At 59.1% G+C, this 27,339-nt stretch overlaps 2 protein-coding genes across 3 annotated transcripts; both read right to left on the bottom strand.

The window, feature by feature from the left end:
• Window positions 1-1,754: 1,754 nt before the first annotated feature.
• Window positions 1,755-12,923, bottom strand: RAB5B (RAB5B, member RAS oncogene family). Of its 2 annotated transcripts, none has more exons than XM_084223670.1 (6): window positions 12,864-12,923; window positions 10,348-10,540; window positions 8,576-8,727; window positions 6,152-6,274; window positions 5,040-5,133; window positions 1,755-4,003 (listed from the first exon to the last, which is right to left on the bottom strand). In XM_084223670.1, exons 2-6 carry the CDS (start codon window positions 10,508-10,510, stop codon window positions 3,363-3,365), a joined length of 1,173 nt encoding a protein of 390 aa, XP_084079796.1. In that variant the 5' UTR covers window positions 10,511-10,540; window positions 12,864-12,923; the 3' UTR covers window positions 1,755-3,362. The 2 variants fall into 2 exon arrangements, with proteins under 2 accessions (XP_084079796.1, XP_084079797.1); XM_084223671.1 differs by having other exon boundaries at window positions 3,765-4,008.
• A 2,746-nt stretch (window positions 12,924-15,669) lies between these two features.
• Window positions 15,670-27,217, bottom strand: CDK2 (cyclin dependent kinase 2). The gene is made up of 7 exons (XM_084223577.1): window positions 27,092-27,217; window positions 26,927-27,004; window positions 24,195-24,315; window positions 22,450-22,620; window positions 20,172-20,273; window positions 17,058-17,261; window positions 15,670-15,823 (listed from the first exon to the last, which is right to left on the bottom strand). Exons 1-7 carry the CDS (start codon window positions 27,205-27,207, stop codon window positions 15,719-15,721), a joined length of 897 nt encoding a protein of 298 aa, XP_084079703.1. The 5' UTR covers window positions 27,208-27,217; the 3' UTR covers window positions 15,670-15,718.
• Window positions 27,218-27,339: the final 122 nt, after the last annotated feature.

Genomic DNA, 27,339 nt, shown 5'->3' with positions numbered 1-27,339 from the left:
ATGTCACCTGGGGGGCAGGAACACCTGGGGGACATCGAGGCCACCACTGGGATGTCACCTAGGGGATGTCACCTGGAGGGCCACCATGGCTGGGACACCTGGGGGACATCAAGGCCACCACTGGGATGTCACCTAGGGGATGTCACCTGGAGGGCCACCATGGCTGGGACACCTGGGGACATTGAGGCCACCACTGGGATGTCACCTGGGGGATGTCACCTGGAGGGCCACCATGGCTGGGACACCTGGGGGACATCGAGGCCACCACTGGGGCCACCCAGGGGATGTCACCTATGAGGTGACCACGGCCAAGGTCACTCAGGGGACACCCCCACGAGGCCACCCCAGCTCCCACAGCAGTGTCCCCAGCTGTCCCCTCAGTGTCCCCCCAGTGTCACACGGTGCCACCGCAGCTCCTGCCCCACGGGGAGTGACCAAAACCCCGCAGAGACCCCTGGGGGGGATCCTGGGACCCCCAAATCCTGGGATCCAGGGGGGGATCTGGGGGGATCCAGGAGGATCTGGGGGGTCCAGGAGGATCTGGGGGGATCCAGGGGGGATCTGGGGGATCCAGGAGGGATCTGGGGGATCCAGGGGGCTCTGGGACCCCCAGATCCCGGGATCCAGGGGGGATCTGGGGGGATCCAGGAGGATCTGGGGGATCCAGGAGGGATCTGGGACCCCCAAATCCTGGGATCCAGGGGGGATCTGGGGGGGATCCAGGATCTGGGGGGATCCAGGAGGATCTGTGGGGTCCAGGAGGGACCCATGGGGGGTTCTGGGACCCCCAGATCCTGGGATCCAGGAGGATCTGGGGGGGATCCAGGAGGATCTGGAGGGTCCAGGAGGGACCCACGGGGGGTTCTGGGAGCCCCAGATCCTGGGATCCAGGTGGGATCTGAGAGGATCCACGGGGAACAACCAAAACCCCACAGAAATCCCTGCTGGGCCTGGGGACCCCCAGATCCCAAGATCCAGGAGGGATCCAGGGGGGTCTGGAGGGATCTGGGGGGATCCAGGGGGGATCTGGAGGGATCTGGTGGGATCCAGGGGGGATCTGGGGGGATCCAGGGGGGATCTGGGGGGGGTCCAAGCGTCCGAGGCCCCGCGGGGTCCCCGGGAGTCCAATCCCGGCCCCGGTGTGGGCAGGGAGGGATCGGGGATCTGGCACCGGGATCCAGGAGGGGCTGGGAGGATCCGGAGGGTCCCTGTGGGATCTGGTGAATCCAAGAGGGATCTGGTGGAGCCAGGAGGAGTCTGGAGGATCCAGGTGAGATCTGGTGGAGCCAGGAGGAGTCGGGACGATCCATGTGAAATCTAGAAGGTCCAGGTGGGATCTGGAGGATCCAGGAGGAGTCTGGAGGATCCAGGTGAGATCTGGAGGATCCAGGAGGGATCTGGAGGATCCAGGTGGAGTCTGGAGGATCCAGGTGAGATCTGGAGGATCCAGGTGGAGTCTGGAGGAGCCAAGAGGGATCTGGAAGATCCAGGTGAGATCTGGTGGAGCCAGGAGGAGTCTGGACAATCCATGTGAAATCTGGAAGGTCCAGGTGGGATCTGAGAGATCCAAGTGATGCCTGGTGGAGCCAGGAGGGATCTGGTGGAGCTGGGCAGGATCTGGTGGAGCTGGGCAGGATCTGGTGGAGCCAGGAGGGATCTGGTGGAGCTGGGCAGGATCTGGTGGAGCCAAGAGGGATCTGGTGGAGCCAAGAGGGATCTGGTGGAGCCAGGAGGGATCTGGAGCCGAGGCAGAGCCTTGGAAGCTTCAAAAAGTGCTGGGAGAGTCCCAGGGTGGAGCTGGAGCTGGGATCCAGGCTGGGATCTGGTGGGATCCAGGCTGGGATCTGGGCTGGAATCCCCAGTGGGATCTGGCTGGACCCTGTGGATCCCTCAGCTGCTCCAGCACTGGCTGTGGCCCTGCGGGCTGGACCTGGGTTCAGTCCCGGTGGATCCGGGCTGGATCTGGGCTGTGATCCCGACTGGAATTGGGCTGGATCTGGGCTGGATTGGGGCTGGATCCTGGCTGTGATCCCGACTGGATCTGGGCTGGATCCTGGCTGTGATCCCGGCTGGATTGGGCTGGATCCTGGCTGGATTTGGGCTGGATTAGGGCTGGATCCTGGCTGTGATCCCAACTGGAATTGGTCTGGATCTGGGCTGGATTTGGACTGGATCCTGGCTGTGATCCCAGTTTGATCTGGGCTGGATCCTGGCGGGATTTGGACTGGATCCTGGCTGTGATCCCAGTTCAATCTGGGCTGGACCTGGGTTGGATCCTGGCTGTGATCCCGACTGGATTTGGGCTGATCCCAGCAGATCCCTCAGCTGCTCCAGCACTGGCTGTGGCCCTGCAAGCTAGATCAGGGCTCAGTCCTGGTGGATCCTGGCTGGATTTGGATTCAATCCCGGCTGGATTTAGGCTGGATCCCAGCAGATCCTGTGGATCCCTCAGTTACTGCAGCCCTGTGAGCTGGATCTGAGTTCAATCCTAGCTGGATCTGGGCTCAGTCCCGGTGGATCTGGGCTCAGTCCCGGTGGATCCTGGCTGCAATCCTGGGTCAATCCCAGTCAATCTTGGCGGATCTGGGATCAGTCCTGGTGGATCCCGGCTGGATCTGGTTCCATCCCAGCGGATCCCAGCAGATCCTGTGGATCCCCCTCAGTTGCTGCAGCACTGCCCGTGGCCCTGTGAGCTGATCTGGGTTCAATCCTGGTGGATCTGGGTTCAATCCTGGCTGGATCAGGGTTCAGTCCCGGTGGATCCCAGTGGATCCCAGTGGATCCCAGCGGATCCCCCTCAGTTGCTGCAGCACTGGCCCCAGCACTGTGAGCTGATCTGGGTTCAATCCTGGTGGATCAAGGTTCAGTCCCAGTGGATCCTGGCTGGATCTGGTTCCAGCCCAGTGGATCCCAGCAGATCCTGTGGATCCCCCTCAGTTGCTGCAGCCCTGTGAGCTGGATCTGGGTTCAGTCCTGGTGGATTTGGGCTCAGTCCCGGTGGATCCTGGCTGGATCTGGTTCCACCCCAGTGGATCCCAGCAGATCCCAGGGATCCCAGCGGACCCCGTGGATCCCCCTCAGTTGCTGCAGCCCTGTGAGCTGATCTGGGTTCAATCCTGGCTGGATCTGGGCTCAGTCCCGGTGGATCCCAGTGGATCCCAGTGGATCCCAGGGATCCCCCTCAGTTGCTGCAGCCCTGTGAGCTGATCTGGGTTCAATCCTGGCTGGATCTGGTTCCATCCCAGTGGATCCCGGTGGATCCCAGTGGATCCCAGCAGGTCCCAGTGGATCCCCCTCAGTTGCTGCAGCACTGCCCGCGGCCCTGTGAGCTGATCTGGGTTCAATCCTGGCTGGATCTGGGCTCAGTCCTGGTGGATCCCAGCTGGATCTGGTTCCATCCCAGTGGATCCCTCAGTTGCTGCAGCACTGTGAGCTGATCTGGGCTCAATCCTGGCTGGATCTGGGCTCAGTCCCGGTGGATCCCAGCCGTTCCCAGTGGATCCCAGTGGACCCCGTGGATCCCCCTCAGTTGCTGCAGCCCTGTGAGCTGATCTGGGTTCAATCCTGGCTGGATCAGGGTTCAGTCCCGGTGGATCCCAGCAGATCCAGTGGATCCCCCTCAGTTGCTGCAGCACTGCCCGCGGCCCTGTGAGCTGATCTGGGTTCAATCCTGGCTGGATCTGGTTCCATCCCAGTGGATCCCAGCGGATCCCAGTGGATCCCAGCGGGTCCCAGTGGATCCCAGTGGATCCCAGTGGATCCCCCTCAGTTGCTGCAGCACTGCCCGCGGCCCTGTGAGCTGATCTGGGTTCAATCCTGGCTGGATCTGGGCTCAGTCCCGGTGGATCCCAGTGGATCCCAGTGGGTCCCAGTGGATCCCAGTGGATCCCCCTCAGTTGCTGCAGCACTGCCCGCGGCCCTGCGGGCTCTGCTCGCTCAGGTCCACGCCCCGGCCCCGGCCCCCGGCCCCGCTCGTGCTCTGCGGCTCCGTCTTTGGCAGCTTCTTGGCTGGAACGGGGATTGGGGGTCAGCTCGGGGGGATTCGGGGGGATTTGGGGTGGTTTAAAGTGGTTTGGGATGGTTTGGGGTGATTTAAAGTGATTTGAGATGGTTTGGAATGGTTTGAGATGGTTTGGGATGATTTAGGATGATTCTGGATGATTTGGTTTGGAAATGGGGCACCCCTCAGGACCCCCAAAACCCCTCAGGACCCCCAAAACCCCTCAGGACCCCCAAAACCCCCCTGAGACCCCTCCTCAAATCCTCCTGAGCCCCCTCAGAGACCCCCAAAACCCCTCAGGACCCCCCTTGAGCCCCCAGACCTCTCAGAACCCCCCAAACCCCTCCTAAAACCCTTTTGAAACTTCCCAAAACCCCTGAGAAACCTCCTGAAACCCCCTCAAAACCCCTCAGAGACCCCCCCCAAAACCCCTCAGATCCCCCAAAACCCCCCTGGACCCCCAAAACCCCCCTGAGACCCCCTCCTCAAATCCTCCTGAGCCCCCATAGAACCCCAAAACCCCTCAGGACCCCCCTTGAGCCCCCCCAAACCTCTCTGAAACCTCTCAGAACCCCCCAAAACCCCTGAGAAACCTCCTGAAACCCCCTCAAAACCCCTCAGAGATCCCCCCAAAACCCCTCAGAACCCCAAAACTCCTCAGGATCCCCAAAACCCCCCTGAACCCCCTCCTCAAATCCTCCTGAACCTCCCCAAAACCCCTCAGGACCCCCAAACCCCCCCTGAGACCCCTCCTCAAATCCTCCTGAGCCCCCTCAGAACCCCAAAACCCCTCAGGACCCCCAAAATCCCCCTGAGACCCCTCCTCAAATCCTCCTGAGCCCCCTCAGAACTCCTCAGAACCCCCAAAACCCCTCAGGACCCCCCTTGAGCCCCCCCAAACCTCTCTGAAACCTCTCAGAACCCCCCAAAACCCCTGAGAAACCTCCTGAAACCCCCTCAAAACCCCTCAGGATCCCCCCAAAACCCCTCAGAGCCCCCTGAGACCCCCCCAGAGCCCCCCCAGAGCCCCCAGACCCACCAATGGCCAGGAAGAGGTCGTTGACATTCATGGCTGTCTTGGCCGAGGTCTCCATGAAGAGCAGGCTGTTGTCATCAGCGTAGGCTTGGGCTTCCTGCAGGCAAAAAATTCATCAAAAACCCCAAAATTCCTCCCAAAAAAACCCTCAAAGATTCCCCAGAAATTGCCCAAAAATCCCTTCAGAGAAATCCCAAAAATTCCCCAAAAAAACTTCACACGTTGGCCAAAAAAATCTCCACAGGAAGTCCCAAAATTGCTCCAAAAATTCCCAAAATTTCTTAAAATTCTCCAAGACACGCCATACCTCGTACTCCACCCTCTAAAAATCCCCCCAAAAAATCCCCAGATCACCCCCAAAAAAATCCTAAAATTGCCAAAAAATTCCGCAAAAACTTTCAAGAAAATCGCCCTGAAAAATCTCCAAAATCCCTCCCAAAAAATCCCAAAAAAATCCCCAAAAACTTAAAAAAAAAAATCCCCAAATACCCCAAAAAATCCCCAAAATCCCCTCCAAAAAATCCCCAAATCCTCAAAAAAAATTCCCCAAAAACTTTAAAGAAAATCCTCCTGAAAAATCCCCCAAATCCCCCCAAAAAAACCCCAAATTCCCCCAAAAAGTTTCCCAAAAACTTTTTAAAAAATCCCAAAATCCCCCCAAAAAATCCCCAAATCACCAAAAAAAGTTCCCCAAATCTCCCCCCCCAAATTCACCAAAAACTTTAAAAAAATCCCAAAATCCCCCCCAAAAAATCCCCAAATCATCCCAAAAAAATCCCCAAATCCCCCCCAAAAACTTAAAAAAAATCCCAAAATCCCCCCAAAAAATCCCCAAAAAATCCCCAAAAACTTAAAAAAAAAAACCCCCAAATACCCCCTAAAAAATCCCCAAAATCCCCCCAAAAAATCCCCAAAACTCCCCAAAAAATCCCCAAAATCCCCCAAAAAAATCCCCCAAAAATTCTAAAAAAATCCTAAAAAAATCCTAAAATCCTAAAAAAATCCCCCAAAAATTCCCTCAAAAAATCCCCAAATCTCCCAAAAATTTTTTAAAAATCCCCAAAATTGCCCCAAATCCTCTAAACCCCCCCAAAACCCCCCCAAACCCCCCTTACCTCGTATTCCACCATCCTCTTGCTGGCCAGGTCAGCCTTGTTGCCGGCCAGGGCGATGACGATGCTGGGGCTGGCCTGGCGCTGCAGCTCCTTCACCCAGCCCCGGGCCCGGGCAAAGGTCTCCTGAGGGGGGATTGGTGCTGTGAGACCCCTCCTCAAATCCCCTGAGACCCCTCCCCAAATCCCCCTCCTCAAATCCCCTGAGACACCTGAGACCCCTCCTCAAATCCCCTGAGATCCCCAGACCCCCCTGCAGCTCCTTCACCCAGCCCCGGGCTCGGGCAAAGGAAGGGGGGATTGGTGCTGTGAGACCCCTCCTCAAATAGCCTGAGACCCCTCCTCAAATTCCCTGAGACCCCTCCTCAAATCCCCTAAGACCCCCCCTCAAAAATCCTCAAATCCCCTGAGATGCCCAGACCCCCCCCCAGCTCCTTCACCCAGCCCCGGGCCCGGGCAAAGGTCTCCTGGGATGGGGATTGGGGCTGTGAGACCCCTCCTCAAATAGTCTGAGACCCCTCCTCAAATAGCCTGAGACCCCTCCTCAAATCCCCTGAGACCCCTCCCCAAATCCCCCTCCTCAAATCCCCTGAGACACCTGAGACCCCTCCTCAAAAATCCTCAAATCCCCTGAGATCCCCAGACCCCCCTGCAGCTCCTTCACCCAGCCCCGGGCCCGGGCAAAGGTCTCCTGGAGCGGGGATTGGGGCTGTGAGACCCCTCCTCAAATAGCCTGAGACCCCTCCTCAAATCCCCTGAGACCCCTCCCCAAATCCCCCTTCCCCAAATCCCCTGAGACACCTGAGACCCCCCCTCAAAAATCCTCAAATCCCCTGAGATCCCCAGACCCCCCTGCAGCTCCTTCACCCAGCCCCGGGCTCGGGCAAAGGTCTCCTGGAGGGGGATTGGTGCTGTGAGACCCCTCCTCAAATAGTCTGAGACCCCTCCCCAAATCCCCCTCCTCAAATCCCCTAAGACACCTGAGACCCCTCCTCAAAAATCCTCAGAGCCCTGAGATCCCCAGACCCCCCCCAGCTCCTTCACCCAGCCCCGGGTGTGGGCAAAGGTGTCCTGAGGGGGGATTGGGGCTGTGAGACCCCTCCTCAAATAGTCTGAGACCCCTCCTCAAATCCCCTGAGACCCCTCCTCAAATCCCCCTCCTCAAATCCCCTGAGACACCTGAGACCCCTCCTCAAAAATCCTCAAATTCCCTGAGATCCCCAGACCCCCCTGCAGCTCCTTCACCCAGCCCCGGGTGTGGGCAAAGGTCTCCTGGAGGGGGGATTGGGGCTGTGAGACCCCTCCCCAAATAGTCTGAGACCTCTGGGACCCCTCCTCAAATCCCCAGAGACCCCTCCTCAAATACCCTGAGACCCCTCCTCAAAAATCCTCAAATCCCCTGAGATGCCCAGACCCCCCCCAGCTCCTTCACCCAGCCCCGGGTGTGGGCAAAGGTCTCCTGCAGGGGGACTGGGGCCATAAGACCCCTCCCCAAATAGTCTGAAACCCCTGAGACCCCTCCTCAAATATCCTGGAACCCCTGAGACCCCTCCTCAAATATCCTGGGACTCCCCCTCAAACCCCCTGAGCTCCCTCAGACCCCCCTGAGTCCCCCAGATCTGCCCCAAATCCCCCCCAGACCAGACCACGATGGCTCCCTCAGACCCCCCTGAGACCCCCCAAAATCCCCTCAAATCCCCCCCAAAACCCTTCAGGACCCCCTCAAATCCCCCCTAAACCTCCTCAGGATCCCCTGAAATCCCCTGAGGACCCCCCCAAATGTCCCCCAGACCCCCCAGACCTGCTTGGTGATGTTGTAGACCACAATGGCAGCCTGGGCACCCCGGTAGTACCCCTCAGACCACGCCCCAAAACTCCCCCAGATCCCCCTCAAATCCCCTCAGGACCCCCCCAAATCCCCTCAGGACTCCCCCAAATCCCCTCAGGACCCCCTGAAATCCCCTCAGGACCCCCCCAAATCCCCTCAGGACCCCCCCAAATGCCCCCCAGACCCCCCAGACCTGGTTGGTGATGTTGTAGACCACGATGGCAGCCTGGGCCCCCCGGTAGTACCCCTCAGACCACCCCCAAAACCCCTCCAGATCCCCCTCAAATCCCCTCAGGACACCCCAAAACCCCCTCAGGACCCCCTGAAACCCCCTCAGGACCCCCTGAAATCCCCTCAGGACTCCCCCAAATCCCCTCAGGACCCCCCCAAATGTCCCCCAGACCCCCCAGACCTCGTTGGTGATGTCGTAGACCATGATAGCAGCCTGGGCACCCTGGAAGTACCCCTCAAACCACCCCCGAAACCCCCCCAGATCCCCCTGAAATCCCCCCAAATCCCCTCAGGACACCCCAAAACCCCCTCAGGACCCCCTGAAGTCCCCTCAGGACCCCCCCAAATGTCCCCCAGACCCCCCAGACCTGGTTGGTGATGTCGTAGACCACGATGGCAGCCTGGGCCCCCCGGTAGTACATGGGGGCCAGGCTGTGGTAGCGCTCCTGCCCCGCCGTGTCCCAGATCTCAAACTTCACCGTGGTGTCATCCAGGCACACGGACTGCGTCAGGAACGCCGCTGGGGACAGGGGACAGGGTCACCACAGTGCCACCAGAGTGTCACCAGTGTCACCACAGGGTCACCACAGTGCCACCAGTGTCACCAGAGTGTCACCAGCCCACCCAGAGAGCCATCACTGCACCCCAAACCCGGCCAGGCACACGGACTGCGTCAGGAACGCCGCTGGGGACAGGGGACAGGGTCACCACAGTGCCACCACAGTGCCACCAGTGTCACCACAGGGTCACCAGAGTGTCACCAACCCAGCCAGGGACACCTCACTGCACCCCAAACCCGGCCAGGCACACGGACTGTGTCAGGAACGCCGCTGGGGACAGGGGACAGGGTCACCACAGTGCCACCAGAGTGCCACCAGTGTCACCACAGGGTCACCAGAGTGTCACCAGTGGCACCACAGTGTCACCAGAGTGTCACCAGCCCAACCAGAGAGCCATCACTGCACCCCAAACCTGGCCAGGCACACGGACTGCGTCAGGAACGCCGCTGGGGACAGGGGACAGGGTCACCACAGTGTCACCAGTGTCACCAGAGTGTCACCAGAGTGCCACCAGTGGCACCACAGGGTCACCAAGCCAGCCAGGGACACCTTACTGCACCCCAAACCCTTCCTGCATTCCAGGTCCTTCCAGGGACACCTCCGGGTGTCACAAAATCTGCCCAGGGACACCTCAGGGTACCCCAAACCCTTCCAAAAAGCCCTCCCTGCACCCCAAATCCCAGCTGGGATCACCCCAAATCCCACCCTGGCCAGCCCCAGACCCTTGTGGGATCCCCCAAATCCATTTGGGATTCCCCAAATCCCTGTGGGATCCCCCAAATCCCTGTGGGATCCCGCAGACCCTTTTGGGATCCCCCAGCCCCCCGTGGGATCCCAGCTCACCGCCGATGGTGCTCTCCTGGTACTGGCCTTGGTGAAGCCCTGCACCCCAAATCCCAGCTGGGATCACCCCAAATCCCAGCTGGGATCACCCCAAATCCCAGCTGGGATCACCCCAAATCCCACCCAGGCCAGCCCCAGACCCTTTTGGGATCCCCCAGACCCTTTTGGGATCCCCCAGACCCTTTTGGGATCCCCCAGCCCCCCGTGGGAGCCCGGCTCACCGCCGATGGTGCTCTCCTGGTACTCGCCTTGACAAAGCCCTCCCTGCACCCCAAATCCCAGCTGGGATCACCCCAAACCCCACCCTGGCCAGCCCCAAATCCCACCCAGGCCAGCCCCAGACCCTTCTGGGATCCCCCAGATCCTTTTGGGATTCCCCAGCCCCCCGTGGGAGCCCGGCTCACCGCCGATGGTGCTCTCCTGGTACTCGTGGAACTGGCCCTTGACGAAGCCCTGCACCCCAAATCCCACCTGGGATCACCCCAAACCCCACCCAGGCCAGCCCCAGACCCCTTTAGGACAGCCCCAGACCCTTCTGGGATCCCCCAGACCCTTTTGGGATCCCCTAAATCCCTGTGGGATCCCCGCTCACCGCCGATGGTGCTCTCCTGGTACTCGTGGAACTGGCCCTTGACGAAGCCCTGCACCCCAAATCCCACCCTGGGATCACCCCAAATCCCCGTGGGATCCCCCAGACCCTTTTGGGATCCCCCAAATCCCCTGGGAGCCCGGCTCACCGCCGATGGTGCTCTCCTGGTACTCGTGGAACTGGCCCTTGACGAAGCGCAGCACCAGGCTGGACTTGCCCACGGCCGACTCTCCCAGTAGCACCAGTTTGAACTGGCAGATCTTACTGGGCTGCGAGTGCCCGTTGGGCCGCTGGGCCCCGCGCGCGGCCATGGCCGGGCTGGGCGCGACGGCACCGCGGTCCTGGGGACAGACGGACAGGGGGACACGGCAGGGGTCAGAACACTGGGATGGGGGCAGCCAAACTGGGATGGGGGCAGCCAAACTGGGATGGGGTCAGCACAGGGGTCAGCCAAACTGGGATGGGGTCACCCTACTGGGATGGCCAAACTGGGATGGGGTCATCCTACTGGGATGGGGTCAGAACACTGGGACGGGCTGGGCGCGACGGCACCGCGGTCCTGGGGACAGACGGACAGGGGGACACGGCAGGGGTCAGCCAAACTGGGATGGGGGCAGCCAAACTGGGATGGGGGCAGCCAAACTGGGATGGGGTCAGCACAGGGGTCAGCCAAACTGGGATGGGGTCACCCTACTGGGATGGCCAAACTGGGATGGGGTCATCCTACTGGGATGGGGTCAGAACACTGGGACGGGCTGGGCGCGACGGCACCGCGGTCCTGGGGACAGACGGACAGGGGGACACGGCAGGGGTCAGCCAAACTGGGATGGGGGCAGCCAAACTGGGATGGGGTCACCCTAACTGGGATGGGGTCACCCCACTGGGATAACCAAACTGGGATGGGGTCACCCTACTGGGATAGCCAAACTGGGATGGGGTCACCCTACTGGGATAACCCAACTGGGATGGGGTCACCCTACTGGGATGGCCAAACTGGGATGGGGTCACCCTAACTGGGATGGGGACAGCCAAACTGGGATGGGATCAACCCAACTGGGGTGAGGTCAGAACACTGGGATGGGCTGGGAATGACGGCACCGCGATCCTGGGGACAGACGGACAGGGGGACATGGCAGGGGTCAGCCAAACTGGGGGCAGCCAAACTGGGATGGGGACAGCCAAACTGGGATGGGGTCAGCACAGGGGGCAGCCAAACTGGGATGGGGTCACCCTACTGGGATAGCCAAACTGGGATGGGGTCACCCTACTGGGATAGCCAAACTGGGATGGGGTCACCCTACTGGGATAGCCAAACTGGGATGGGGTCAGCACAGTGGGACAGCCAAACTGGGACGGCGTCACCCTACTGGGATAGCCAGACTGGGATGGGGTCACCCTACTGGGATGGGGTCACCCTACTGGGATAGCCAGACTGGGATGGGGTCACCCCACTGGGATGGGGTCACCTTACTGGGATGGGGTCACCCTACTGGGACAGCCAAACTGGGATGGGGTCAGCACAGGGGGCAGCCAGACTGGGATGGGGTCAGCACAGTGGGATAACCCAACTGGGATGGGGTCACCCCACTGGGATGGGGTCACCCTACTGGGACAGCCAAACTGGGATGGGGTCACCCTACTGGGATAGCCAAACTGGGATGGGGTCAGAACAGTGGGATACCCAAACTGGGATGGGGTCAGCACAGGGGGCAGCCAAACTGGGATGGGAGATCCCAAATTCCAGGGAATCCCAAATCCTGGGAGAGCCTCAGTGCTGAGGGATCCCAGATTCTGAGGGATCCCAAATTCTGGGGGATCCCAAACTCTGGGGGATCCCAAATTCCAGGGAATCCCAAATTCTGAGCAATCCCAGAGTCTGGGGTGATCCCAAATTCTGGAGGAGCCACGGTTCAGTGGGATCCCAAATCCTGGGAGATCCCAAATTCTGGTGGATCCCAAACTCTGGGGGATCCCAAATTCTTGGGAGATCCCAAATCCTGGGGGATCCCCAGCTCTGGGCAGGAATCAGAGAGAAAAACCCCAAAACTGTGAGAAAAATGCTGCCAAAATAGGGATAATCGACAATAATGAGTACGAGGCAAGAAAAAAAAATACCCAAAACAGGGAAAAAATCCCAATAGGGGAGAACAGGGCAGAAAAACACCCCAAAACAGGGGGGGAACCTCAAAAATGGAGAAGAGGTGGGGAAAAAACCCAAAACAAGGGGAAAACATTCCCAAAATAGGAACGAGGCAAGAAAAAAAAACAAAAATAGGGAGGGGACGAAAAATAAAAACCCCAAAACAGGAGAGAAACCTCAATAATGGGGAGGGGGCCAAAAACACCCCCCAAAATGGGGGTTCCCCCTCACAACGAAGCAGCGCCGCTCCCCTCAAGCCCAACCCGGCCAAGCCCCGACCCCTCCGGGGGATCCCGGCCCGGAACCGCCCGGGACGAGGCGGCGGCGGCGCCCTCAGGCCTGGAGCCCCCTCCCCAAATCGCCACCGGGGGGGTCCCGCCCTCCCCTCAGCGCCCTCAGCGGGCCGGGCCGGGCGCGGCGCGGTTCCTCCCGGTTCCCCTCGGTGCTCGGTCGCTGTCGGTGCCCGGTGCCGCCCTCGGAGCGCCCCCCGGTCCCACCGGGACCCCCGCCCTCCCCTCCGGTACCTCCGGGCCCTCCCGGCGCGGCCCCGAGCGCACAAACAGCGGCTCCGCCAAGCCCTCACGGAGGGGGGCGGGACTAAGATGAGCGGCGACCAATCGGTGAAGAGCCCGCCTTTGCGCTGCGCCAATGGGAAGAGAGGAGGGCACCGCCCCGCGGGGCTCCACCAATAGGTGGGAGGGAAGAGGTGATGGACAGCAGAGCGGCCAATAAGGGGAAAAAAGAGCGTGGCCAATGGGGAAGAGAAAAGGCGGGACTTGTGATGAGTGACACGGCAGGCCACCAATAGGAAGCGGAAACGCGCGGGAGGGCGGGTCGAACAACAAATAAGGTGACCGAAGAGGGCGGAGCCCCCCGGCTGCCTCACCCAATGAGAAGGCGGGCGGAGACGAACCTTCGTCCAATCAGAGGAGCCGCTGGGTATGATTGACAGCGGAGCTCGCCGGGAGCGATGAGTCCCAGGGCGGGGCTTGGACGAACCAATCAGAACGCTCTGATTGTGCGGTGGGCGTGGCCACAAACTGGGCGTGGCTTGTTGTTTAGGGGGCGTGGCCTGGGAGGCTCCCTCGGGGGGGTTGGGGACAATTTGGGGACATTTTGGGGGGTTTGGGGACAATTTGGGGACATTTTGGGGTTTAGGGACATTTTTGGGGTCTTGGGGACATTTTTTGGGCTTTCGAGAGGGATTTTTGGTCCTTTTTGGGCAGATTTGGGGACATTTCCAGGGATCTGGGGGGATTTTAGGGCCATTTTTGGAGACATTTTTGGGGGGAGGGGAGGTGACAATGCCACCCCCAGAGGTGACAATGCCACCCTGACCCCACCCCCCCTTTCCAAATTAAAATTAAAACCCAACAACAAAAAAGAAATTTTATTACAAATTTTTTTTTTTTTTTTTGCCGGAAAAAAAAATTTGACCAAAAAAATTTCGGCTCCAAAAAAACCGCGGTGGGGGGGGAGGGGACATCGAAATTTGGGGACATTTGGGGACAATTTGGGACATTTGGGGGTCCTGGGAGGGTTTTGGGGACATCAGGAGGAGTTTTAGCGTAATTTTGGGGCTTTTGGAGGAATTTTAGGGCCATTTAGGGTCATTTTGGGGCCATTTTGGGTCATTTTGGGGCCGTATTGGGAATTTTGGGGCAATTTGGGGGATTTGGGGTAATTTTTGGGAATTTTGGGGTCATTTTTGGGGATTTGGGGCCGTTTTGGGGTCATTTGGGGAGTTTAAGGGACGTTTTGGATGTTCTAGGATGGTTTTTGGGGGGTTTGGGGATATTTTGGGAAGTTTTGGGTCCTTTTTGGGAAATTTCGGGTCATTTTTGGGACCATTTTGGGGGGATTTGGGATCATTTTGGGGATTTGAGGATATTTTGGGGGATTTGGGGTGGTTTGGGGGGGATTTGGGGATATTTTGGGTGGATTTTGGGGTTTTAGGGTGAATTTGGGGGATATTTTGGGTGGTGTTTGGGGTTTTAGGGTGGTTTTGGGGGGGATTTTGGGGTTTTAGGGTGGTTTTGGGATGGTTTTTGGGGTGGATTTGGGGGTTTTCAGGTGTTTTTGGGGACGTTTGGGGTGGTTTTGGGGGTTCTAGGGTGGATTTTGGGGTTATTTTGAGTGGATTTTGGGGTTCTAGGGTGGATTTTGGGGATGTTTAGGGTGGATTTTGGGATATTTTGGGGTGGATTTGGGAGTTTTAGGGTGGTTTGGGGGGGTTTTAGTGTGGATTTGGGGATATTTTGGGTGGATTTTTGGGTTTTAGGGTGGTTTTGCGGTGGTTTTTGGGGTTTTAGGGTGGTTTGGGGGATATTTTGGGTGGTTTCGTGTGGTTTTAGTGTGGATTTTGGGGATATTTTGGGTGTTTTGGGGGTTTTAGGGTGGTTTTGGGGATATTTTGGGTGGTTTTTGGGTGCATTTTCGGGTTTTAGGGTGGTTTTGGGGATATTTTGAGTGGATTTTGGGGTTTTAGGGTGTTTTTGGGGACGTTTAGGGTGGTTTTGGGTGGATTTTGGGATATTTTGGGTGGATTTGGGGGTTCTAGGGTGGTTTTGGGATGGTTTTTGGGGTGGATTTTGGGGTTTTCGGGTGTTTTTGGTGACGTTTGGGGTGGTTTTGGGGTTCTAGGGTGGATTTTGGGGACGTTTGGGGTGGTTTGGGGTGGATTTGGGGGTTATTTTGGGTGGATTTGGGGGTTTTAGGGTGGATTTTGGGGATATTTTGGGTGGTTTGGGTGGATTTTGGGATATTTTGGGTGGATTTTGGGGTTCTAGGGTGGATTTGGGGGATGTTTAGGGTGGATTTTGGAGTTTTAGGGTGGTTTTGGGGATATTTTGGGTGGATTTGGGGGTTTTAGGGTGGATTTTGGGGTTCTAGGGTGGTTTTGGGGACGTTTCGGGTGGATTTGGGGGTTTTAGGGTTGTTTTGGGGTGGTTTTGGGGTGGTTTTGGGATATTTTGGGTGGATTTGGGGTTTTAGGGGATATTTTGGGTGGATTTGGGGGTTTTAGGGTGGTTTTGGGGATATTTTGGGTGGATTTTGGGATATTTTGGGGTGGATTTGGGGGTTTTGGGTGGTTTTGGGGTGGTTTTGGGATATTTTGGGTGGATTTTGGGGTTTTAGGGTGGTTTTGGGATGGTTTTTGGGGTTTTGGGGTGGATTTTGGGGATATTTTGGGTGGTTTTGGGGGGTTTTAGGGTGGATTTTGGGGTTTTAGGGTGGATTTTGGGGTTTTAGGGTGAAGTTTGGGGTTTTGGGGTGGATTTGGGGGATATTTTGGGTGGTTTTGGGGGGATTTTGGGATATTTTGGGTGGATTTGGGGGTTTTGGGGTGGATTTTGGGGACATTTGGGGTGGTTTGGGGTCAGAGGCGCAGGTGGGGCACGGCCCTGGTGACGTCCCTGAAGAAGGGGTGGCCCAGGGCGGCCTTGGCCGAGATTCGCTTGTTGGGGTCGTAGTGCAGCATTTGCTGGGGGAAAAAGGGGAAAATGGGCAAAAATGGGGAAAAATGGGAAAAAATGGGGGAGAAAATGGGGAAAAATAGGAAAAAAAGGGGGGAAACGGGGAAAAAATGCGGAAAAATGGGGAAAAATGGGGGAGAAAATGGGAAAAATGAGGGGGAAAATGGGGGGAAATGAGGGAAAATGGGGAAAAAATGGGGAAAAATGGGGAAAATGGGAGAAAAAGGGGGGAAATGTTGGGGGAAAATGAGAAATATGGGGTGAAAAAGAGGTTGAAACCAGGAAAAATCAGGGAAAATTGGGGAAAATCAAGGAAAAATTGGGAAAAAATCAGGAAAAATTGGAAAAAATTGGGGAAAATTGGAGAAACATCAGAAAAAATTGGGGAAAAATTGGAGAAAAAATCAGGAAAAATTGGGGAAAAAGTGGGAAAAAATCAGGAAAATTCAGGAAAAAATCGGGGAGAATTAGGAAAAATTGGGGAAAAATCAGGAAAAATTAGGAAAAAAGTGGGGAAAAAATCAGGAAAAATTGGGGAAAAAAAAGTGGGGAAAAAATGAGGGAAAATCGGGAAAAATTGGGGAAAATCAAGGGAAAATTGGGAAAAAACGGGGAAAAATCAGGAAAAAATTGGGGAAAATCAGGGAAAAATTGGGAAAAATCTGGAAAAATTGGGAAAAATCAGGAAAAAATCAGGAAAAAATTGGGGAAAATCAGGGAAAATTGGGAAAAATCAGGGAAAATTGGGAAAAATCAGGAAAAATTAGAAGAAAAGTGGGGGAAAAATCAAGAGAAATTGGGAAAAGATGTGGGGAAAAAATCAGGAAAAAATTGGGAAAAAATCAGGAAAAAATTGAGAAAAAATCAGGGAAAATTGGGGAAAAATTGGGAAAAAATCAGGAAAAATTGGGAAAAAATCAGGGAAAAATTGGGAAAAAATCAGGAAAAATTGGGAAAAAATCAGGAAAAAATTGGGGAAAATCAGGAAAAATTGGGAAAAATCAGGAAAAATTGGGAAAAATTGGGAAAAAATCAAGAAAAATTGGGAAAACATCAGGAAAAATTGGGGAAAAAATCACGGAAAAATCAGGAAAAATTTGGAAAAAATCAGGGAAAAATTGGGAAAAAATCATGGAAAAATCAGGAAAAATTGGGAAAAAATCAGGAAAAATTGGGAAAAAATCAGGAAAAATTTGGGGAGAAGTGTGAGAAACGAGGCAGGAGTGTCCCCTGTCCCCTCACCGCCAGGAGCTTGCGTCCCTCGTCGTCCAGCGGCGGCAGCACCTTGGCCAGGTCCTGGCGCGCCCAGCGGGGGAAGGTGGCCTTGTAGTCGGGCAGCGCCGACACCCCCGGCCAGGCGGCCTCGTCCGGCGTGCCCAGCGTGCGGAAAATGCGGAACAGCTGGTCGATCTCGGAATCGCCCGGGAACAGGGCACGGCGGGTGATCTGGGGACAGCAAAGGGACATTGGGGACACTGCTGGGACATTGGGGACAATGGGGACAGCTGGTCGATCTCGGAGTCACCGGGGAACAGCGCGCGGCGGGTGATCTGCGGGGACATTGGGGACATTGGGGACAGCTGGTCGATCTCGGAGTCACCGGGGAACAGGGCACGGCGGGTGATCTGGGGACATTGGGGACATTGGGGACATCATAGAGACAATGGGGACAATGGGGACAGCTGGTCGATCTCGGAGTCACCGGGGAACAGGGCACGGCGGGTGATCTGTGGGGACATTGGGGACATTGGGGACATTGGGGACACTGCTGGGACATTGGGGACACCATAGGGACATTGGGGACAATGGGGACAGCTGGTCGATCTCGGAATCGCCCGGGAACAGGGCACGGCGGGTGATCTACAGAGGGACAGGGACATTGGGGACACTGCTGGGACACTGCTGGGACATTGGGGGCAATGGGGACAGCTGGTCGATCTCGGAGTCACCGGGGAACAGCGCACGGCGGGTGATCTGCGGGGACATTGGGGACATTGGGGACACTGGGGACATTGGGGACATTGGGGACATCATAGAGACATTAGGGACAATGGGGACACTGCTGGGACATTGGGGACAATGGGGACAGCTGGTCGATCTCGGAGTCACCGGGGAACAGGGCACGGCGGGTGATCTGGGGACAGCAAAGGGACATTGGGGACATTGGGGACATTGGGGACAATGGGGACAGCTGGTCGATCTCGGAGTCACCGGGGAACAGCGCGCGGCGGGTGATCTGTGGGGACATTGGGGACATTGGGGACATCACAGGGACATCACAGGGTCAGGGCATTGGGGATATCATAGAGACAATGGGGACAGCTGGTCGATCTCGGAGTCACCGGGGAACAGCGCGCGGCGGGTGATCTGGGGACAGCAAAGGGACATTGGGGACATTGGGGACAATGGGGACAGCTGGTCGATCTCGGAGTCACCGGGGAACAGCGCGCGGCGGGTGATCTGTGGGGACACCAAAGGGACATTGGGGACATTGCTGAGACACAGGGACATTGGGGACAATGGGGACATCACAGGGACAATGGGGACAGCTGGTCGATCTCGGAGTCACCGGGGAACAGGGCACGGCGGGTGATCTACAGAGGGACAGGGACATTGGGGACATTGGGGACATTGGGGACAATGGGGACAATGGGGACAGCTGGTCGATCTCGGAATCGCCCGGGAACAGCGCACGGCGGGTGATCTATGGGGACATTGGGGACACTGCTGGGACACTGGGGACACTGCTGGGACATTGGGGACACCATAGGGACATTGGGGACAATGGGGACAGCTGGTCGATCTCGGAATCGCCCGGGAACAGGGCACGGCGGGTGATCTGGGGACATTGGGGACATTGGGGACATTGCTGGGACACTGCTGGGACACTGCTGGGACACTGCTGGGAGACAGGGACATTGGGGACAATGGGGACAGCTGGTCGATCTCGGAGTCACCCAGGAACAGGGCACGGCGGGTGATCTGGGGACACCAAAGGGACATTGGGGACATTGGGGACATTGGGGACAGCTGGTCGAGCTCGGAGTCACCGGGGAACAGGGCACGGCGGGTGATCTGGGGACAGCACAGGGACATTGGGGACACTGCTGGGACATTGGGGACATCACCAGGACATCATCAGGACATTGGAGACATCACAGAGACAGTGGGGACATCACAGGGTCAGGACATTGGGGACATCATAGGGATAGTGGGGACAGCTGGTTGATCTCAGAGTCACCGGGAACAGGGCACAGTGACATTGGGGACACCATAGAGACATTGGGGACATCATAGGGACAGTGGGGACATCATAGGGACAGTGGGGACACTGCTGGGACATTGGGGACATCCCAGGGGACACCCCAAGGGACACAGGGTTTGATCTCAGAGCCTCGGGAGAGATCTGGGGGCACACGGGGGGTTGGGGACACTGGGGACAGTCCCAGGGGCATCAGGGGACACTGAGGACAGTGCCAGGGGGGTCTGAGGACACTGGGGACACCCACAGGGGGGTTTAGGGACACTGGGGACACCCACAGGGGGGTTTGGGGACACTGGGGACAGCCCCAGGGGGGGTTGGGGACCCTGCTGAGGAAGGGGGACACCCCAGGGGACACCTGAGCGCCCCCCCCCCCCCCCCCCAAAGCCACCCCAGGGGTGTTGGGGACATCCCGGCCACCCCCAGGGGCCCCCGGTGTCACCCCAGCCCCGTCCTGTCCCCTCCCCCCGGGCTTTGTCCCCTCCCCCGCCCCGTGAGCCCCTCGTGACCCCCCCCGGACGTTGTGGCCACCCCGGGGGACGTGGGGGGGTCACATGATGTCCCCTCCCCCCCCCCAACCCCACAATGTCCCTTTGTTCCCACGGTGACGTCACGGTGACGTCACGGCGGGGTCACCCCGGGGGTGGGGACACCCCTGGTGTCACCTGAGGGGGGGTCTGGGGACATCAGTGTCACCTGAGGGGGGGTTTGGGGACAGCAGTGTCACCCCCAGTGTCACCTGAGGGGGGTCAGGGCATCCTGGGGGTCTCCTGTGTCACCTTAGGAGGAGTTTGGGGACACCCAGGCCACCCCCAGGGCCCCCAATGTCCCCTCAGTGTCCCCAAGTGCCACCCACCATCTCGGCGAAGATGCAGCCCAGGCTCCAGATGTCCCCTCAGTGTCCCCTCAGTGTCCCCAATGTCCCCAAGTGCCACCCACCATCTCGGCGAAGATGCAGCCCAGGCTCCAGATGTCCCCTCAGTGTCCCCTCAGTGTCCCCAATGTCCCCAAGTGCCACCCACCATCTCGGCGAAGATGCAGCCCAGGCTCCAGATGTCCCCTCAGTGTCCCCAATGTCCCCAAGTGCCACCCACCATCTCGGCGAAGATGCAGCCCAGGCTCCAGATGTCCACAGCTGTGCTGTAATATTTGCAGCCCAGCAGGATCTCGGGGGCGCGGTACCAGAGTGTCACCACCTGGGGACATTGGGGACATCATCAGGGACAGACATCATCAGGGACATCATCACACCATCACCAGCATCCCTAAGGTACCAGAGTGTCACCACCTGGGGACATTGGGGACATCATCAGGGACATCATCAACACCATCATCAGCATCCCTAAGGTACCAGAGTGTCACCACCTGGGGACATTGGGGACATCAGGGACATCGGGGACACAACATCCCAGACGTACCAGGGTGTCACTACCTGGGGACATCAGGGACATTGGGGACACCATCAGGGACAGGACACCCAGAGGTACCAGAGGGTCACCACCTGGGGACATTGGGGACACCATCAGGGACATTGGGGACACCAGGGACACCATCAGGGACATTATCAGCATCCCTAAGGTACCAGAGTGTCACTACCTGGGGACATCAGGGACATTGGGGACATCATCAGGGACAGACATCCCTAAGGTACCAGAGTGTCACCACCTGGGGACATTGGGGTTATTGGGGACATTGGGGACATCATCAACACCATCATCAGCATCCCTAAGGTACCAGAGTGTCACCACCTGGGGACATTGGGGACATTGGGGACATCATCAGGGACATCATCAACAGCATCATCAGCATCCCTAAGGTACCACAGGGTCACCACCTGGGGACATTGGGGACATCAGGGACATCATCAGGGACATCATCACACCATCATCAGCATCCCTAAGGTACCACAGGGTCACCACCTGGGGACATCAGGGACATCACCAGCATCCCTAAGGTACCACAGGGTCACCACCTGTCACACAGGGGACATTGGGGACATCATCAACACCATCATCAGCATCCCTAAGGTACCACAGTGTCACCACCTGGGGACATTGGGGACATCATCAGGGACATTGGGGACATCAGGGACATCATCAGGGACAGACATCATCAGGGACACCATCAGCATCCCTAAGGTACCACAGTGTCACCACCTGGGGACATTGGGGACATCGGGGACATCAGGGACATCATCAACACCATCATCAGCCTCCCTAAGGTACCACAGGGTCACCACCTGTCACACAGGGGACATTGGGGACATCATCAGGGACATTGGGGACATCAGGGACACCATCAGTGACATCATCAGCATCCCAGAGGTACCAGAGTGTCACCACCTGGGGACATTGGGGACATCATCAGGGACAGACATTCCTAAGGTACCAGAGTGTCACCACCTGGGGACATTGGGGACATTGGGGACAGGACACCCTGACCTCACTGGGGAACATCCCAGAGGTACCAGTGTGTTACCACCTGGGGACATCAGGGACACCATCAGGGACATTGGGGACACCAGGGACACCATCAGGGACACCATCAGCATCCCTAAGGTACCAGAGTATCACTACCTGGGGACATCAGGGACATTGGGGACATCAGGGACACCATCAGGAACATTAGGGACAGGACACCCAGAGGTACCAGAGTGTCACCACCTGGGGACGTTGGGGACATCAGGGACACCGTCAGGGTCAGGACCCCCAAAAACCCATCCCAAACCCCCCATAACCCCACCTGGGGACCCTAAATCCCCCCTGGGGACCCCAAATCCCCCCCAAACTCCACCTGGGAACCCCCAAATCCCCCACCTGGGGACCCCAAATTTCCCCACCTCGTGTGTGTAGGTCCTGACAGGCACCCTGAAAGTCCCCTTAAACCCCTGAAATCCCCCCCAAACCCCACTTGGGGGACCCCAAATCCCCCCTAAATCCCACCTGGGGACCCCAAATCCCACCTGGGGACCCCAAATCCCACCTGGGGGACCCCAAATCCCCCCTAAATCCCACCTGGGGATCCCCAAATTTCCCCACCTTGTGGGTGTAGGTCCTGATAGGCACCCCAAACCCCCCCGAAACCCCTGAAATCCCCCCCAAATCCCACCTGGGGACCCCAAATCCCACCTGGGGGACCCCAGATTCCCCCCAAATCCCACCTGGGGGACCCCAAATCCCACCTGGGCACCCCAAATTTCCCCACCTCGTGTGTGTAGGTCCGGACAGGCACCCTAAAGGCCCGGGCCAGCCCGAAGTCGGCCAGCTTGATGGAGCCCCCAGACCCCTGAAATCCCCCCCAAACCCCCCTAAACCCCCCCAAATCCCACCTGGGGACCCCAAACCCTACAAGGGGATCCCCAAATCTCCCCACCTCGTGGGTGTAGGTCCTGACAGGCACCCCGAAGGCCCGGGCCAGCCCGAAGTCGGCCAGCTTGATGGAGCCCTCGGCGTTGATGAGCAAATTCTGCGGCTTCAGGTCCCGGTGCAGCACCCGGTGGGCGTGGCAGAAGGCCAGGCCCTGCAGCAGCTGGAACAGGTAACTCTGGGGACATTGGGGACAGCGTTGGGGACATCATTGGGGACATCACTGGGACACCAAGGTCAGCCCCGAGTGGCCCAGGGGACCCCCAGGGTGGGTTTGGGGTTTTGGGGTCACATACGAGAATGCCAGCCCCTGCAGAAGATGGGACAGGTGACCCTGGGGACAGCACTGGGGACATTGGGGACAGTCCCTGAGTGACCCAGGGGACCCCCAGGACGGGTTTGGGGTTTTGGGGTCACGTGGCAGAAGGCCAGGCCCTGCAGAAGATGGGACAGGTGACTCTGGGGACATTGGGGACATCATTGGGGACATCATTGGGGACATTGGGGACAGTCCCTGAGTGGCCCAGGGGACCCCCAGGGTGGGTTTGGGGTTTTGGGGTCATGTGGGAAAATGCCAGCCCCTGCAGGAGATGGGACAGGTGACTCTGGGGACATTGGGGACAGCGTTGGGGACATCATTGGGGACATCACTGGGACACCAAGGTCAGCCCCGAGTGGCCCAGGGGACCCCCAGGGTGGGTTTGGGGTTTTGGGGTCACATACGAGAATGCCAGCCCCTGCAGAAGATGGGACAGGTGACCCTGGGGACAGCACTGGGGACATTGGGGACAGTCCCTGAGTGACCCAGGGGACCCCCAGGACGGGTTTGGGGTTTTGGGGTCACGTGGCAGAAGGCCAGGCCCTGCAGCAGCTGGAACAGGTAACTCTGGGGACATTGGGGACATCGTTGGGGACATCACTGGGGACATCACTGGGACACCAAGGTCAGCCCCGAGTGGCCCAGGGGACCCCCAGGTGGGTTTGGGGTTTTGGGGTCACATACGAGAATGCCAGCCCCTGCAGCAGATGGGACAGGTGACCCTGGGGACAGCACTGGGGACATTGGGGACAGTCCCTGAGTGACCCAGGGGACCCCCAGGGTGGGTTTGGGGTTTTGGGGTCACATACGAGAATGCTAGCCCCTGCAGCAGCTGGAACAGGTAACTCTGGGGACAGCGGTGGGGACATTGGGGACAGTCCCTGAGTGACCCCTGAGTGGCTCTGGGGACCCCCAGAATGGGTTTGGGGTTTTGGGGTCACGTGGCAGAAGGCCAGGCCCTGCAGCAGCTGGAACAGGTAACTCTGGGGACATTGGGGACAGTGTTGGGGACATCACTGGGGACATTGGGGTCAGCCCTGAATGGCCCAGGGGACCCCCAGGTGGGTTTGGGGTTTTGGGGTCACGTGGCAGAATGCCAGCCCCTGCAGAAGATGGGACAGGTGACTCTGGGGACATTGGGGACATCACTGGGGACACTGGGGACAGTCCCTGAGTGACCCCTGAGTGGCCCAGGGGACCCCCAGGGTGGGTTTGGGGTTTTAGGGTCCCCCCACATCCCCCCAGGTGCTTTGAGGTCCCCTCCAGGTGCTTTGGGGTCCCCCCAGGGGTTTTAGGGTCCCCAATGTCTCCCGCAGATATTTTAGGGTCCCCCAGGTGTTTCGGGGTCCCCCCAATGTCCCCCCAGGTGTTTCAGGGTCCCCCCCAGGATCCCCCCAGGTGTTTGGGGTCCCCCCAGGTGTTTGGGGTCCCACCTTGATGAGCGGCAGCGCGATCCCGCTGAGGGACGAGGAGTCCATGAACTTCTTCAGGTCCTGGTGCAGGAACTCGAACACCAGGTACAGCTTGTTCTCCGTGTGGATGACATCCAGGAGCCTGGGGACACGGGGACAGCTTGGGGACAGCTTGGGGACAGCTTGGGGACATGGGGACAGCCCTGGGACAGCCTGGGGACAGCCATGGGATACGGGGACAGGGACACAGGGACACGGGGACAGGGACTCGAACACCAGGTACAGCTTGTTCTCCGTGTGGATGACATCCAGGAGCCTGGGGACATGGGGACAGCTTGGGGACAGCCCTGGGACATGGGGACAGCACCTGAGGACAGCCTGGGGACAGCCATGGGATACGGGGACAGGGACACAGGGACACGGGGACAGGGACTCGAACACCAGGTACAGCTTGTTCTCGGTGTGGATGACATCCAGGAGCCTGGGGACACGGGGACAGCTTGGGGACACGGGGACAGCATCAGGGGACAGCCTGGGGACACGGCCTGAGACACAGGGACAGCCCTGGGACAGGGGGACAGGGACACGGGGACACAGGGACAGGAACTCGAACACCAGGTACAGCTTGTTCTCCGTGTGGATGACATCCAGGAGCCTGGGGACACGGGGACAGCTTGGGGACATGGGGACAGCACCTGGGGACAGCCTGGGGACAGCCCTGGGGACAGCCATGGGATACGGGGACAGGGACACGGGGACAGGGACAGGAACACCAGGTACAGCTTGTTCTCCGTGTGGATGACATCCAGGAGCCTGAGGGGACATGGGGACAGCTTGGGGACAGCCTGGGGACAGCCTGGGGACAGCTTGGGGACATGGGGACAGCTTGGGGACACGGGGACAGCACCTGGGAACAGCCCTGGGACACGGGGACAGGGACACGGGGACAGGGACTCGAACACCAGGTACAGCTTGTTCTCCGTGTGGATGACATCCAGGAGCCTGAGGGGACATGGGGACAGCTTGGGGACACGGGGACAGCACCTGGGGACAGCCTGGGGACAGCCCTGGGACACGGGGACAGGGACAGGGACAGGGACAGGAACACCAGGTACAGCTTGTTCTCCGTGTGGATGACATCCAGGAGCCTGGGGACACGGGGACAGCTTGGGGACAGCCTGGGGACATGGGGACAGCTTGGGGACATGGGGACAGCTTGGGGACATGGGGACAGCCCTGGGACACAGGGACAGGGACACAGGGACAGGGACACGGGGACAGGGACACGGGGACAGCCTGGGGACAGCTCTGGGACAGGGGGACAGCACCTGGGGACAGCTTGGGGGCAGCCTGGGGACACAGGGACACGGGGACAGGGACATGGTGACACCACAGGGCCTGGCACGGCCACAGCCCATCCTGGGGACACCCCGGGTCATGAGGGGCTCCCCACGACCCCCCCAAAGCCCCCCCAGGACTCCCCAAACCCCCCCAAGACACCCCCAAAACACTCCTGGGGACCCCTCCTCAGTCCCATCTCCCCCAGGACGCCCCAAGACACCCTCAGGACATTCCTGGGGACCCCTCCTCAGTGACATCTCCCCCAGGATCCCCCCTCAAGCCCCCCAAATCCCCCCCAGGACCCCCCAAAACACCCTCAGGACCCTCCTGGGGACCCCTCCTCAGTGACATCTCCCCCCAGAGCCCCCCAAATCCCCCCCAGGACCCCCCAAGACATCCCCAAGACACTCCTGGGGACCCCTCCTCAGTGACATCTCCCCCCAAATCCCCCCCAGGACCCCTCAGAGCCCCCCAAAACTCCTCAGGACCCTCCAGGACACTTCTGGGGACCCCTCCTCACTGACATCTCCCCCCAGAGCCCCCCAAATCCCCCCAGGACCCCCCAAAGCTCCCCCAGGACATTCCTGGGGATCCCTCCTCAGTGACATCTCCCCCCAGGACCCCCCAGGACCCCCCAAAACACTCCCAGGACACTCCTGAGGACCCCTCCTTGGTGACATCCCCCCCAGGATCCACCCTCAAGCCCCCCAAATCCCCCCCAGGACCCCTCAGAGCCCCCCAAAACTCCTCAGGACCCTCCAGGACACTCCTGGGGACCCCTCCTCAATGACATCTCCCCCCAGAGCCCCTCAAATCCCCCCCAGGACCCCCCAAAACACCCTCAGGACATTCCTGGGGATCCCTCCTCAGTGACATCTCCCCCCAGGACCCCCCCCAAGCCCCCCAGGACCCCTCAGAGACCCCCAAAACTCCCCCAGGACGTCCCCAAGACACTCCTGGGGACCTGTCCTCAATGACATCTCCCCCCAGAGCCCCCCAAATCCCCCCCAAATCCCCCCCAGGACCCCTCAGAGACCCCCAAAGCTCCTCTAGGACCCTCCTGGGGACCCCTCCTCAGTGACATCTCCCCCAGGATCCCCCCTCAATCCCCCCAAATCCCCCCCAGGACCCCCCAGGACCCCCCAAAACACCCTCAGGACATTCCTGGGGATCCCTCCTCAATGACATCTCCCCCCAGAGCCCCCCAAAACTCCCCAGGACCCCCCAAAGCTCCCCCAGGACATTCCTGGGGATCCTCCTCAGTGACATCTCCCCCCAGAGGCCCCCAAATCCCCCCCAGGACCCCCCAAAACACCCTCAGGACATTCCTGGGGATCCCTCCTCAATGACATCTCCCCCCAGACCCCCCCAAATCCCCCCCAAACCCCCCCCCAAACCCCCCCCAGACCCACTTGACGATGTTGGGGTGGTTCAGCTCCTTGAGCAGCGAGATCTCCCTGATGGCCGTGCTGGGGACACCCTCGGTCTCCCTGCGGTGACAACGGGGGGGGTGAGCCCCGGAGACCCCCGGGGGGATCCCCAAACCCCCCGGGGACCCCCCAAACCCCCCCACTCACGTGTCCAGGCGGATCTTCTTGAGTGCCACCACCTCTCCCGTCACCTTGTTGCGGGCCTTGTAGACCACCCCGTAGGTGCCCTCGCCGATCTTCTCCACCTTCTGGAAGTTCTCCATGGGGGGGACGCGGGGGTGACACCGGGGACACCCCCCGGGGGGGGCGGCGACACCGGGAGGGGGAGGGGAACACACCGGGGGGGGGGCTGGGTGTCGCCGGTGTCGCCGGTGGTGTCCCCCGGGGGGGTTGTG

Source organism: Fringilla coelebs (assembly GCF_963513975.1).
Source record: "Fringilla coelebs genome assembly, chromosome: 30".
Lineage (NCBI taxonomy): Eukaryota > Metazoa > Chordata > Aves > Passeriformes > Fringillidae > Fringilla > Fringilla coelebs.
The sequence above is the reverse complement of the archived record's forward strand: the minus strand, read 5'-3'. Positions and strand labels throughout refer to the sequence as shown.

What these genes read in the sequence shown, in the direction of transcription:
- RAB5B (XM_084223670.1), bottom strand. Translation starts at nt 10,510, where the DNA reads ATGGCCGCGCGCGGGGCCCAGCGGCCCAACGGGCACTCGCAGCCCAGT. An exon ending in TCTACGACATCACCAACCAG is followed by an intron (nt 6,275 to 8,575) that starts GTCTGGGGGGTC and finishes ATCCCCCCTCAG; the next exon opens with GAGACCTTTGCCCGGGCCCG. An exon ending in AGAGGATGGTGGAATACGAG is followed by an intron (nt 5,134 to 6,151) that starts GTAAGGGGGGTT and finishes TTTTGCCTGCAG; the next exon opens with GAAGCCCAAGCCTACGCTGA.
- CDK2 (XM_084223577.1), bottom strand. Translation starts at nt 27,207, where the DNA reads ATGGAGAACTTCCAGAAGGTGGAGAAGATCGGCGAGGGCACCTACGGG. An exon ending in AAGAAGATCCGCCTGGACAC is followed by an intron (nt 27,005 to 27,091) that starts GTGAGTGGGGGG and finishes TTGTCACCGCAG; the next exon opens with GGAGACCGAGGGTGTCCCCA. An exon ending in AGGGACGCAAGCTCCTGGCG is followed by an intron (nt 15,824 to 17,057) that starts GTGAGGGGACAG and finishes TTTTTCCCCCAG; the next exon opens with CAAATGCTGCACTACGACCC.